The sequence below is a fragment of the Amblyomma americanum genome, chromosome 7, assembly GCF_052857255.1.
Source record: "Amblyomma americanum isolate KBUSLIRL-KWMA chromosome 7, ASM5285725v1, whole genome shotgun sequence".
Lineage (NCBI taxonomy): Eukaryota > Metazoa > Arthropoda > Arachnida > Ixodida > Ixodidae > Amblyomma > Amblyomma americanum.
In genome coordinates, this window is record NC_135503.1 from 5,423,197 (window position 1) to 5,436,899 (window position 13,703).

The 13,703-nt window shown below is 52.6% G+C and overlaps 2 protein-coding genes across 9 annotated transcripts in view; one reads left to right on the forward strand and one right to left on the reverse strand.

The window, feature by feature from the left end:
- The window catches only part of Dap160 (dynamin associated protein 160), an 84,672-nt gene that overhangs the window by 64,999 nt on the left and 5,970 nt on the right, over positions 1-13,703 (forward strand). For 2 of the 6 annotated variants that reach the window (XM_077630862.1, XM_077630865.1), the window contains 6 exons: positions 62-202; positions 2,631-2,758; positions 4,567-4,643; positions 7,724-7,807; positions 8,367-8,444; positions 10,557-10,730. In XM_077630862.1, the coding sequence (XP_077486988.1) occupies positions 62-202; positions 2,631-2,758; positions 4,567-4,643; positions 7,724-7,807; positions 8,367-8,444; positions 10,557-10,730 (682 nt within the window). The remainder of the gene's footprint in view (positions 1-61; positions 203-2,630; positions 2,759-4,566; positions 4,644-7,723; positions 7,808-8,366; positions 8,445-10,556; positions 10,731-13,703) is intronic. The other 4 variants (XM_077630863.1, XM_077630866.1, XM_077630864.1 and 1 more) reach the window with 2 other exon arrangements.
- The window catches only part of LOC144098322 (uncharacterized), a 77,118-nt gene that overhangs the window by 6,397 nt on the left and 57,018 nt on the right, over positions 1-13,703 (reverse strand). Inside the window, exon 1 of one of the 3 annotated variants that reach the window (XR_013307170.1) lies at positions 1,593-2,615. The exons of the other annotated variants lie outside the window; for them this stretch is intronic. The gene's annotated coding sequence lies outside the window, so the exon portion shown is untranslated. Of the gene's footprint in view, positions 1-1,592; positions 2,616-13,703 lie in introns of those variants that run through there. 3 annotated transcript variants of the gene reach the window in all.

Here is a 13,703-nt window from a genome sequence, read left to right on the forward strand (position 1 = left end):
GCTGTTTTGCATTTCTCCTGCATCGAAATGCCGCTTGACCTTTGGGTTGCCCCTTGCGCAGGTGAAGAGCGGCAAGGAGCTTATCGGCTTCCTGTTCAACGACTTCCTGCTGCTGGCGCAGCCGACGCGCGACATCGGCCGGGTCACCAACGTGTTCATGTCCGACAAGGCCATGAACGCCACCTACAAGCTCTACAAGCAGGTGCTTGTGCCTCGAGTGCGGCTGCCCCGCCCTATACTCGCTTTTCCCATAGTGGCTGTACACGGTCACCTTTCGAAACACCGGCCGAGCCTTTGCGAGAGGGCTCTCCCGCCACGTTAGGGTGTGCCCGAATACGCGATCAGAAAGACCCAACAAGAGGGCAGCTGGGGATGTAGTCACTGGATAGGTTTTCGCAGTACCGCGTCCTTCTGCCCGCGCTGCCGGGCTTGGAACAAATATGGCTACTGCCGCCCAATGTTGCTAAAAGAGCAGGCACTGCCATCTACAAGGACTATCGTTACAGCGGCGAGCTTCCAAAGCCTATGGGCTTTCCTCTAGGAACCACTACATGCGCAAGGGGCTCCGTAAACGAGTTACGAAAATTACTGTTTCTATTTTTTTTAGCGTCCGTTCACGGTATCGGCGAAGTTAGGTACACCAAATACGCAGAAACGGAATTGTAATAACAGCTTTGTGAAGGCGGGTACACGGAGGCCTACGGATACGATTGCAGTTCTCGTAACGTCAGGCAGGAGCAGCCGTGAAGCTTCCATATCCGATGGCGGGGAAAGAAGGATTCGGGTACTTTGGATTATCTAAATGGTTATCTAAAGTATTACTTCAGTATTTTCCCTCAATCAAAAAAACAGTAATAGCAATATTCCCTCATGCTTTCCTTGGTTTTAAAATGATGTCTTTTTCGCGCTCGCACGCACGCGCAACTTCAGTATTTTCCCTCAATCAAAAAAACAGTAATAGAATATTCCCTCATGCTTTCCTTGGTTTTAAAATGATGTCTTTTTCGCGCTCGCACGCACGCGCACACATACACCAGCGTTATGTGAAATTATTACTCATTTACTTTCCCTCTGTTAGTGCAAAAATTACACTAATTGCAATTTATTTTGCGCGACACTGCAGGCTTTTTTGGTGCAATGAGGAAAAGGTGGACGCCATAGTGGAGGGCTCCGGATTGAATTTAGACCACCTGGGGTCCTTTAAGGTGCACTGACATAGCACAGGCACGGACTTTTTTGTATTTTGTATCCAAATACGGCCACTGCGACGGCGATCGATCCTGCGACCTTTGGACCAGCAGGAGAACGCCAAAGCCACTGAGCTACCGCGGCGGGTATTTCGTCAAGAGGGCAGTAAGTATATCAGCCGGGGAAGTTTACGGAGTGCAGAAGCCGTGGAAAACGAGAAAGTACAGCACTTTTTTTTTGCAGCGAACACATGCATTCCTGTAACTGAAACGCGCAGCCAGCTCCTTTACGGGTGACCACCGCAGTGCTCCTTTCAGGCTGTGCTCATTGGGGAATTTTTAATTACGGCTGCCCATGTCCTGCGGCACTTCAGCAATCAGCAGTGTGTAGGAAGGGTGACTCACAAAGCAGCGTCGTCGGCGCATACCCTCAGTGTGAACAAGAGCTGCTGCGCGCTGAGGAAGCGTTCATCAGCAACTGGTGGTGGCGATGCGAGTGACGAAGGAGGTAAGAGTAGCAGCTGGAGCCATCAGCTACGAAGTCGAAGTGAACCGACACGGTGGCAACAGCACGATGTGCAACTATCAATTATTTTCACTGCAAGGGGCCAGTGCATCTTATCGCCGCAGTGCATCGCTGAGCTATCGGCGATTTCAGCTGATTGGTGTGGCCGTGGAGATAGGAGGAATGAGGCGATAAAAATGTGTCCAAGGTCGTTGCGTGAGCCGTCGCCTCTGCCTGCTAGATATTAACATGCCCAGTCCTGTCTCTCGTTCCATGCGGAACATTACTGTATCGACACATTCCCGACAGTACTTCTGGTCGGTTGAATGGTGGGGGCCCATTGTCTGACGGTCACGTGACGGCAGCCGCTGGAACGGGCAGTGCAGATATGTTTGTCATGATACGCAACCACGTGTGAAAAAAGCGGTGGCGCGAGCAAACGCGGCTGGTGGGGAATGGGCGTGTTCGACTGCACGAGGAAATTCCTCTCGCCGACGACATTTTTTGTGTTTCCGTAATCGCGCATCTCGCTACTTGGCTGCCTCCCCCTTTGCGTTTCTTCTTTCACTGCTGGGGAGACCGCGCTTTTCGAAGGCTTTCAGAATGTTCTGGGCCGGACGTAGCAAATGTGCGGTAAGAATATTGGGGTGGCGTACTAGCGTAGATATATACCGGACCAGGTGGATTCCTGCGGAGCGCATATATACCCCAACGGCGGGTGGGCGTCATTGCCTAAGCTCTCGCGCCCGCGGACTGGCCAAGTGCTAAAGAGAGCTACTAGCGTGGGCCCTACCTGCTACTGCATGCACCGTGCGCAGCAGCCACCCGGTAGCCTGGTGCATATCTCGACGCTAATGCGTCTCCGCGCTGTGCGTTGTTCGGTCCTCACGTAGGTTTCTCCGCTGTGTCTTTTTTTTTTTTCTCGGTCGACTAATCAGCCGCTGTTCCTGAACACGGTGCTGGTGGAAGACTGCTCGGACGGGGGCAGCCCTTCGGACGACACCTTCCAGATATCGGTTCCCGACGCCCCGCGGAGCGTCTTCCGCGCTGCCAACGCCAACGAGAAGTGCGCCACCTTTCTCTCTCTCCCTTTTTACTGTCGCTAGTGGGCGCGTGCCAACAGTGGTAGTATCCCTGTGTGCACTCCGTATAGGCCGACTACCGTGTAGTGCTTTACGAAGCATAAAATTAAAGGCCCCGACGATGCTCGCCCTCACTGCATGCTATAGATATAAAGCGTGGCCCGCATGGGGCGTTTTTTGCCCGCGAAATCGCGTCGCGCGCCCGGCGCCGGCGTCGACGAATTCACTCCCGCATGGTCAGCAGCCGAGAGGCGTTTTTTTTTTTTGGCGCCCAGTTGTGCAATGCGCCCACCCCCATCCCCACTGAAATCCATGGAGGAAAAAAAAAACTGAGGAGGGAGCATCAGGCGAGACTCTTAAAGCTTAGTCGTAAAAAGTAAAAATACATTAAAAAGAATAGTCGGTCCCGCCCCCCCCCCCCCCCCCTCGACCACACCACGTGATCGCGTGCGGTGATATCTAGCGCCGCTGGGCGCGCGCATGCGCGGACTAGCGCGGCAGACTGACTGTAGATCGACCTCCTTGCTGTAGACGCCCGCGCCACGGGCCGCGCAGACGCACGCACTAAAACGTACCAACACCAAAATACTATAAGGGCTGACTGGGAGAGCAAAAAATTGGGGGAGGGAGCGGCTTCACGAGCGCTTGGCTTGCAAAGGCTGGCCGCTTGGCGTCGCGCTCCCTCCTAAGTTTTTTTTCCTCCATGCTGAAATCAGACGGATTCGCAGGAAACGGAAGTGAAGCCGCTGGCTGTCGCGCGCAAAATGCTCGCGAGCACGTCTCTCTCTGCCGGCGTGGATCCGCCCGCTCTGGCTGGCATTGGCCCTTTGTCGCTGCCCTCTCCCGGCGTCGGCGTTTTTTTCTGTTCCGCCAGAACCCGACAGTTTGGCAAAAACGTCCTCTCCGGCGGCAAAAAAAAAAAAAAAACGCTTCGCTGCCGTCGACGCCCGCGAATCGCCCGGAACAACGCTGCATGCAGGCCACGCTTAAGAAAATTACTGAACGTAGAGCGTGCTGTAAGGGCGTGAAACCTCAAATACAGCAATACGCTGTAGACCTCTGCGGGTGTAGTAACCACAAATGGTAGACATAAGTATTTTGGGATTTGGGGAATCGCTGTGACGAAATGTAACGATGCGGAGAGGAGAACGCATTTCCACGGGTGGAAATAATAAATTGCGCAGCTTGAGTCTGGTAAAACTTGTTGTTGGGCTAGTTGGTAAGCCATGATCTCGGAAGAACCTGCACAAAAAAGAACAAGAAACAAGGAGGCCTCAGCGCTTCTGTCCGTGTCGTCCTCCTTGTTTCTTGTCCGTTGTTCTCTTTGCGCTGGTTCTTCTGAGATCTGCGACTGGTGTCACTAGCCAGAAAGATGGCAACCAACACTTCTCCGCCACGAACAAGAATTGAGCAGAGTTATTTTGTCAGTCCGATAGTAATCATGTCGCACTTGTAGCAGGTATGCGTGTAAGTGAAACATGTTCGAATGTAACTTGAAAGACGTAAGTACAAGGTAGCGTTTGTCCCTACAGCACTCGACACGCAGCTGCACTAGGCTGCCGTTCAGTGGGGCACGTGCCAGTTTTGTAAACTCTGCGGATGAATGACAACTACAAAGAAAAAAACTACGGGGATTATTTTATGGCTCATTTGACGCGCACCGGTATTGGTTCAGCAGACGCCATAGGCAGTTGACCTTCGAAAGATACCATGGAATACACAGCTTCCGGAACAGTTGTGCGTGTATACGTGTCCGCGGTGTTCCGCTCCTGTATACGCCGTTCGTGCGCAGGCTGCTCTGGGTCAAGAAGATCAAAGAAGCCGCCCACAACTACCGCAATACGGAGGCGAAGCAGATGAAGGTCTCGGGTGAGCATCATCTTCCTTCCTGTCTCCGGCTGTGCCGTCCCTTTCTGTTACTTTTTTCTGCTCTCTCTCTCTTCCTCGCTTTCTTGTTTACGCTGTGGTGTTTCTTTTTCACTCGTGACTGAGTTGCGTTGCGTTCTGACCGCGTGCGCGTCGTGTGCCGGAAGTGCCCGGTTGTGCAAAGGGGAAGTCGTGAGTGGGCCGTCACTTATTCCTCTGTGTGTACGCGCTCGAGTAGAAAGAGGATGAATGAAAAAGAATCGGCAAGAAAGAAGGGCATGTTTGCACAGCCCGGTCTCGACGTAGCGTGATCGCGATTGTGTGTGTGTGCGCGCATATTGTCGTACGCGTGCACAAATGACGCTGGCATTCGGTTACTGTCATAAAGGGCCGGCAAGCGAAAGAGACAGCTTGTTCAGGGGCGCCGTCACAGCGCTCTTTGAACGCTGTCGACGCTCCTTAGTCTTATGGCTTTCCTGCGAATAGCAATGACTGCCTGGTGTGTTATTTATTGGGCGACTTTGTGCTTCTACTTCTTTTCACTATTTCTGCGCGGTATGGCTCTCGGCCTGTGAGGGGAGCCAGATGAACGCGCACAAGCACGTATCGTCGCAAATGCTGCAAAACAACCTTACGGAACTTGTTGCCCATCGCCAAATGTACTGCAAGTCAGGCAGAAGTCAGCAGCGCAGTCAAGTTTAGCACGGAGCTGCTGGCTTTAATGCGTCCATGTGGGCGTTTAGTATAGGAAGTTTTTGCATCTTAGGGTCGTATACCGCTACCTTATACTTCTGCCGCCAGCCGCCAACAGCGGATGCGCAGGTGTGGTTTATGGTAACGCTGCGCTAAAATGTTCACTTCAGCGGCGATACAGTGTTGCTTAACGATTTTAGAATTGCGATAAATGCGCTTAATTGTTAGTTGTCGCTTTTATCGCAATAAGCGCAATTCTAAAATCGTTAAGCAACTCTGTATCGCCGCTGAAGTGAACACTTCAGCGTAGCGTTATACCATAAACCACACCTGCGCATCCGCTGTTGCCGGCTGGCGGTTTAGAATTGCGCTTATTGCGATAAATGCGCTTAATTGATAGCTGTCGCTGCTCGCCGCGGTGACTCAGTGGCTATAGGGCGCTCGGCTACTGATCCGGAGTTCCCGGGTTTGAACCCGACCGCGGCGGCTGCGTTTTTATGGAGGAAAAACGCTAAGGCGCCCGTGTGCTGTGCGATGTCAGTGCACGTTAAACATCCCCAGGTGGTCGAAATTCTTCCGGAGCCCTCCATTACGGCACCTCTTTCTTCCTTTCTTCTTCCACTCCCTCCTTTATCCCTTCCCTTACGGCGCGGTTCAGGTGTCCAACGATATACGAGGCAGATACTGCGCCATTTCCTTTCCCCGAAAACCAATTATTATTATTATTATTATTATTATTATTATTATTATTATTATTATTATTATTATTATTATTATTATTATTATTATTATTGGTTGTCGCTTAATGGGAGTCTTGCCTCTCTGTAATGCTGTCTCGTTGTCTTTGAAAACTGCCCTTTGTTATTGTTATCTGGTTCCTATGTGTGCCCGATAGTGAGATCGGGCACACATTTGCTGAGCACGCATTAATACTTTTGCCTATACAGCACACAGGTTTGTAGGGGCGTAATGCGCTATAGGGTTATCCCCCCCCCCTTCTTTCTTTATTTCTTCTTTTAACAGTTGTGTTTTCGTTAGATAACGATATCTCGCGATTTATAGATTGGCAGCTGGAGTCGGGATTGTACTATGTGAGTTTGAAGTCAGAAATTCATATGCCCGGAATGAAGACAATTGATCTCCTGCGTACACATTGGATGCTTTGCAGGAGACATCCAGGGGGCTCTGTTGTATACGTATTTAGTGCAGTGATCTACTACCCAAAACGTTTTGAAGCTTTATTTTTCGCTTCACATAGATGGCAGAAAGAGGAAAACATTTTCGGAAAAGCGCGCTACTTTCTCATCACCAGACTTCAATCGATTTGAAGATGATTACTTCAAGCTTACCCGCTCCGGACTAGAACGCTGCAGTGCATAAGAACGTGAAGATAACGTAGGTTGCTGTGGAGCCTCTCCTGTGCTCGGTCACTCTCATGGAAAGTACGACTCTTGTCGCTCCATGCGCGACTTATTGCTCTTGTTAATTCGCGACCTCCACGACCTCCCCAAAAAAGCTTCGTTCGACAGCCTCAGAATACTGGGATGTGCTACCGTGATCCGCTTCTGCGGATGCTATAACTGCGCTGGTGCAGTGGCATGCGCGCTCTCGCATCTGGCCTGTCGGGGCAGTGGACCGCCAACTACACTTGCGCGGTAGAGCATGCGCAGACGGAGCCTTGCGAAGACGGATCGCGCTATGCTCAACTTGTGCGCTGGAGATTTGGCTTTATGCAGTTCAACGGCTCGAAGCGACCCGGGTATTAGGGACGCCATAGGGCACGGCTCGGGATAATCATTTCGACCGCCAGGGGTTCTTTCATGTGCACTGACGTCGTGCAGTACACGGGCCTCTGGCATTTCGCCAACCATTCAAGTACCGGAGAGTTTTCGCAGAGCTTTACAGTACACCTAGAGCGTAGCGTGTACCGTTACCACGTATCGCCAGTGCGCATGCACTTTGGTGGCTGGCGGTACCGGCAGTGTAATCTATTCTGTGCATAAAGCGCTCTCGCTGCTGTCGGGTAATCATAATTGCTGCTGTCGGGTAATCATAATCAGGTGCGAAAAGGGCAAGAAAAATAAGTGCCCTGCCTGCGCCGCCATAGCACAACGGGCTAGACGCCAGCTACAGACGGAACGCGCATGGGCGCATGGTTGAATGCGTTAAGTCGCAGTTACTGCACTGTATCGCTGCCTTAAGCGAGCCTGCAAGGAACTGCGCATGCGCGTGCTGCACGAGCGCAGCTTACGCCCGACGTCAGTGGTAACGGTATAGACTTGTTTAGGCGCTAGGTTGAAATTTTCTGTCACCGCACTGTACCGTGATGCTGAGATGTGCCACGCGGCTGCAGTGTCTAACACCGCCCTTCTTTGCCTGCCGCGGTGCAGCCAAAGCGCCGAAGCAGAGCGGCGTCGGCCGCCTCCTAGTTGTCGTAGTCGAAGGGCGCAACCTGAACAGCGGAGCGGGACACGGTAAGGACGCTCATCGTGCGTGTGTGTGTGTGTACGGGTCAGGCACGCGGCTGTGGCTGCATGCGTTACTCGTCTGTGCCGGGTACGCGCTGGTCTGGACTAACAGCACGTTGTCGTCGGTGCCCGTGTGCTTTTGCCACCGCATATCGTGCGCGCATGTGCAGTCGTCGCCTTTTATGAACCAGAGCAGGGTGATTTAATCGCTGGTCGGAGTAAAAGTCTGATTTAAGTTGCACATTTCTTATTCTTGCCACGTTTTGTCAAATTCCTCACTGAGTGCACGCTCTAAAGCTGTCGTGTTGGCATCCTCGCATACAAGCCACCCGTTGCCACGACTCAATAACTGCGTCACGCGGAGCGACAGTCGAATGCTTATGCCCGTGTGTGCCGGGATGCGTTCTCGTTCGTAAGGGCGGCGACTGTATGTGCTGCGGCTACTCTCTCAAACGGCGGCTGGTACTTGAACTGGCACGTGTTGCTCGAGCACGTTTGGTGTGGTGTGCAGTGACTGACACGTTCGTGTGCCTGCTCGCGCGCTTGCATGTGACGTCACCTGCAGTGAGCCGGCGACCAGCGGTTGGCCAGTTAAAGCTAGTCGTAGTGCAGGCGTGCGATCTCGACCTGAAGGACGTCCAAGGTACGCACTCATTAAGCACTCGTTTTCTAATTGCTTCTACCTCGGTAATTCATGTTTGTTGCCGTGAAACAAGGTTCGCTTTTCGTTCCGTCTCACGATGCGGTGTAAATGCAGTGGCAGAGCTGCGCGTTTCAACCAGCTAATTATGCTCCCCTCCCCCCGCATCTCCCTACAGCGCGATCCCTCCCCGATGAAAACGAAAGAAGTTCTATAATTAATCTGCGTCCTCCTCTCCGCCGCTCTCCCCCGCCCTTCTCCTGCTCTCCATCGAAACGAAAAAGCACCGACCCGAGCTTTCCTCGTTGCCAGTTTTCCCCCAAAGCCCACCTTCACTGCACGGTCAGCTCCCGTGCAGTCTTGCAGAGTTTTGCGGGGAGGCCAACTTGCGCCCATTCTTGTGCAGCGCTGCTCTCGTGCACACCTCGACCACTTCCCTCAACCATCGCTCTTCCTCTTCAACCCCTCCGTGCGCCCCAATTTCCTCCCATCGTTCTCTCGATTTGCGCTCTCCCCAGCTATATTAACCACCTGTTGTCGCATGCCTGCATACAGCTGAAACACTTTTCTAGATTCATCGTGGAAACGGTACTCATTGTGCTTCGATCTTGTGGCACCTGTGGGGCGGTGTGCTCGGTGTCAATGCATATACTGATTTGCTGCATGGCGGATGCTAACGGCATGCATTTGCTGGCTGTTTTTGTTGTCATTGTGTATAGTCCGCGTTCGGCGCCTAAGATGTGCGGTTCAATTAATTGTCGGTGTTCTTCTGTTAAGCTTGAATTTTTGTGTACGTTTTTTTTTTACCGTTGTTTGACCTGTCTGGGGCTTCTTATTTATCAAGTGTCTTCTCTGAGTTTCTTTTTTCTCTAGGGAGGCTCACTAAATATATCGTACTAAACCATCAATGAGTACCCCGTAGCTGAAAGTTCCACCTTGGTACTGTCTAGCGGCCCTGTCTGGTCTCCAGGTTTTGGAATAGAAATTGCTTAATTTTCGGAGTATATTGGTCTTTCGTGCGGCTTAACTACATCAGATAAGTACCATATTTACTCACATGATGAACGCCTTTTCTTTGCCAAAAAAACATCTGAATAGTCGGGGGCTGCGTTCATTACGCGGCGTTTATTATTGAGCAAAAGTTGGAAGAGGTACAGACAGGACAGAGAATAAGCAGGTGCAATAAATACTTCATCCGGTATGACTAAACTTTTAAATAAAATAAAGCGCACTCCTCAGCACGGTTTCCGTGTTCAAGAGCATAGTCAACAAAGATTATCTTAAACCCCGTATAACTCATAACTCACTTAGCAGCCCGTAATGCTAGCCAAAGAGAGCACAGCTATTGTTGACTGTAGCGCTACTTCTGCTGTTCAGCGCGAAGCCCCAGTAGCAACAACTTGCTACGTACAATATTTAATATAGCACATCGGCAGAGAAGCCCTCTGTGACCGGGTGTGGCTTCCGCTTGTTCTCGGGATTTATCGTGGGCTGTCCGTCCCGTAAGGTGAGCTAGAGAAGTCTCGAGGATATGGATAGATATTGTTTTACGTAGTTGTTTCGGTATTAAAAAAAAAAACTCTTGCTAGCATTCCCTATCATCAGCAGCAGATTGTGCGCCGAAAGGAAGGCGTGCGTTTATTATAGAGAAATAAAATTTTTTGATTTGCTTTTCTGAAAGCCAAAGGGGGGTTTCATTCGTTACGCGAGTAAACACGGTAGTATTTTACTTCTATCGATAAGGAAGTCTCTTTGGTTTGTGGTAGAATAGATGAATGAAGATGTTTCCAGAAGCATGAATTTGGACAGAAAACCCCAAACTGCTCGCCAGCGTTTCGACAGGAGGACTTGTTTTGCCCGGATGAAGCCGAAGTCGTCTTGTCGATCGGTGTTCAGTGAATGAGGATTCCCCTATTGTTCACGCTGCCCATCTGTCTGCTTCCTTGTGGGGATTCCGCTAGTTGAACACCGGTCAGTAATTCCGGCCGCGGGAGCAAATAATGCGAAGTGGTACATCAGTCCGAGTGGGGACTTTGTAAACACTAAAAGGCAAGTTCCGGAGCAGTGAGCCCGGGTGAGTAAGGTGTAAACGCGGTCTGTGGCAATTGTCTATAGGCCCGTGCGACCCGTACTGTGAAGTGAGCATGGCCTGCCAGGAGCACAAAACGCACGTGGAGGCCGGCACCAGCAGCCCGCAGTGGAACAGCTCCATGCAGTTCCTGGTGCGCGACCTGCGCAGGGACGTGCTCTGCCTGACCGTCTTCAACCGGGAGCTCTTCTCGCCCAACGGTGAGCTCTGTCGCAGCGCCCGGTCGGCCGAGGCGCCGAGCACGTGGCAGGCGCCCCGCCGGGTGATGGCCGCCTGTAGGCGTGGCTGCGGCCGCTCCTCGGCCGTGCGGTGCTTCGGTTGTGCGCGTGTGCAGGGTTACTACCCAGCGGGCACTGAAACTCCACTGGACGTCTGCAGGACGTCCCGCACGTCCCCAGGACATCCAAGGGAGCTTCAGTAGCCATTGGGTATTCTTCGCACCGGAGCACCGACGAGACTCGCATTTTTGAAAATCTTGGACGTTGTATGTCTATTACTGGTGATGATATGATTACAGTGAGGCGCCTAACTGCAGTAGTTAAGAGGTTTGGTTAACCAGCTTTCTATTTAAGTGACGCGACAGTTACAGCTGGCCGAGTGGAACTTGCTGAGTTGAATTGCTAAGTCAGTCTTTCGCCGCTCCGTTTCGCTGGGCGTTCCTCCATCTTCGTCCCACTTGACACGGCGCATGCGCACAGCTGTCGCAGCTCGGTTTCGCCGGCGCGCCGCGCCGCCGGCAGCAGCAGCTTCTCCGCACCACGCGGCTAGTCATGTGACCAACCACGTGGCGGTCACGTGCCACCGCCACGCTGAAGGCTCGAAATGCTACCGTAACGTAGCTATCGCTACAAAAACACAATTTTTCTCTGCTTACCGCAGCGGTGGCCTAGCGGTTTGAGCATTCGCCTCGCATGCGGGAGGAGCGGGGTTCGATACCGCCGCGTACTCACCGGTGATACAATAGGCACAAGCGTTCCCTTGCCTGGTGATCGGCTTGTTTAGGGTGAAATTCTTGGGAAATGGGCCTTCAATCCCCCCTGGAGTAGGAGAGGAAACCTTGTGCCATGGCGCTCTTTAGCCACAGATGCCCTTACACCATAAAAATTCATAATCATCATCGTAATTTTTCTCAGCTTATAGATATCGCTTTAAACACACCGTCTGTATCTAGGCTGCGCCAGACATCAGGAAAGTGCGACGTTTGGCTCCATAAACGTTCCGCGTTCAACTTGCTTTTCCTGAATGCCAACCATGCACGCCTCGTACTTTCCCGCAGTAACGGAACACAGTCAGCCAGCAGCCGGCTTGCTGCAGCGGTGTCGCCCACACCGTCGCTGCGTGCCCGTCGCGGACGCAATGTAAATCGCCTGTGTATACGCGAGCGCCCAACGTTGCGCGACTGGGCCCTTACGTGAATGGCGTCGCCGAGCCACTCCACGCAGCGTTAAGGCGGCGCTCCCCGTCCACAGCTGCATGACGCGCGAAATCCACATCACCGGACGCAGTCGCGCGTCCGGACAGCGCTGGGCAGGGCGAGAGTCGGCGAGAAATGAGAGCAGGAAGAAAAATGTAAAAGAAAACTTGAGGGGGGGGGGGGGAAGGGGGGGGGGATTCGTTTTTGCGAGAAATCGCGACGATAGCTGTGGCGACGTTCCGGCGCGGAGTTTTTATTTCCCGCCCGGAAAGAATAGAGCGGACGGCGCTGACAAAGGAAAGGGACCGTGAGAAATGCTGGACGCGTTGGCGCTCTGGCCGCCGTCCTCGTGATGCAACGGGGTCGCGGGTCTGCCGTGGAGGGAAACTGCGGGAGGTGGAAATATATGAGGGTATGTATATGTGGTATGGGGTGGGGAAGGACGTGTGTATTTCTGTCCACTCGAGTGCTCGTGAATGACAAAACGCGTCGCTCCAAATTACGCCAGCAGATTACATCGATTTACGCCGCACACTAGCGTGCTTCCCGTTCCCAGCAGCGCATGTGTGCATATTTGCTTGCTGCATGATGCCAGCTGACAGCGCATACGCCTTTTCTCCGTTTCTATGCTTCTCGTTTGCTGCTCTTTTTTTTTTCCTGCTTCATTCTCCACGCAGTGTATGGTATTGTCGAGAAGCAGACCAGCGTATGTTTTTAAGAGCTCCAATCTCTGGGCGCTGTAAGTGAGAATGGCCCGCTGGTTTTGTCCGGTTCTTACATTCAAACGAAACGTAGCCGTAAATAGTGTTGTGTCGCTTTTGCCTTTCTTTCTTTCCTTCTAAGCTGTCAGCCCACAGCGCAGGCTTTATCTCTTCCCCTGCCTTTTCTTTCTCAGTCGTCGCTCTCTCCAAAAGCGTACTCGTACGCGCACTGGAGCAGCGTTTGAACCGCCTGCGACGGGCTGCCTTCCAGGCACGGCTCCTGCGTTGAACTGAGCTGCGAATCTGAGTGCGCGATGGCAGCGCATGGTTTTCCATATTCGTCTGCCTTTCTATTATACAGCCTCTTCCTGCATTCGCTTGTTCTTCTAAGTTCGAAACAAACGGAGGACGTGGATGGTGGCATCAGCGAGACGACGCCCTTCTCGGTAGGTCGCGAGTTCGACTCGACGACTGAGCGAAGTGGGAAAGAGCCCGCATCCAACCATTCAGCTTACCGTGATGGCAGTGAGGCTCGCACTGGCAGTCAACTCGAAGCGGCAGCGGCTGACGTGCGTTGCGTCAGTGGGGCCCCTGGCTATAAAAGGAAGAGACCTGAGGCAAGGCGCGGAGGATAACCAGCCCTGCTTCCGGCTGGTTTCATCGAACGGGCGAAGAGGGCAAGGTGGATAAAATTTGAAAGAACTCGGTGTGCGCAGAGACAAAATTTCGCTCGACTCGGACCTTTAGGCTAATCGTGCACGATAGAGCCGGTATGGTCGTGTGGCAGCGAAGCTACAAAAACAGAGTGTAAAGAAATTGTTGATTGGTGCCTGGTTGAGTATTGACGGGACCTGCAGGGCGTCACTCGTGGCTTCAGCTCGGGCGTGAAGAGCCCGTCACCGAGATCGTGGCTCGCCTAATGACTGGTAGTGTAGAACACGCGTCGCCCGTCCAGTTGGCGTTTCGGGGCCTCTTGGCCGATGTCGTGTCGGTAACCGCCTGCGGGGAGGGGGGAGCGGAGCCGTGCTTGCGTCAACTCGCTCGAACTCGTATTGCTC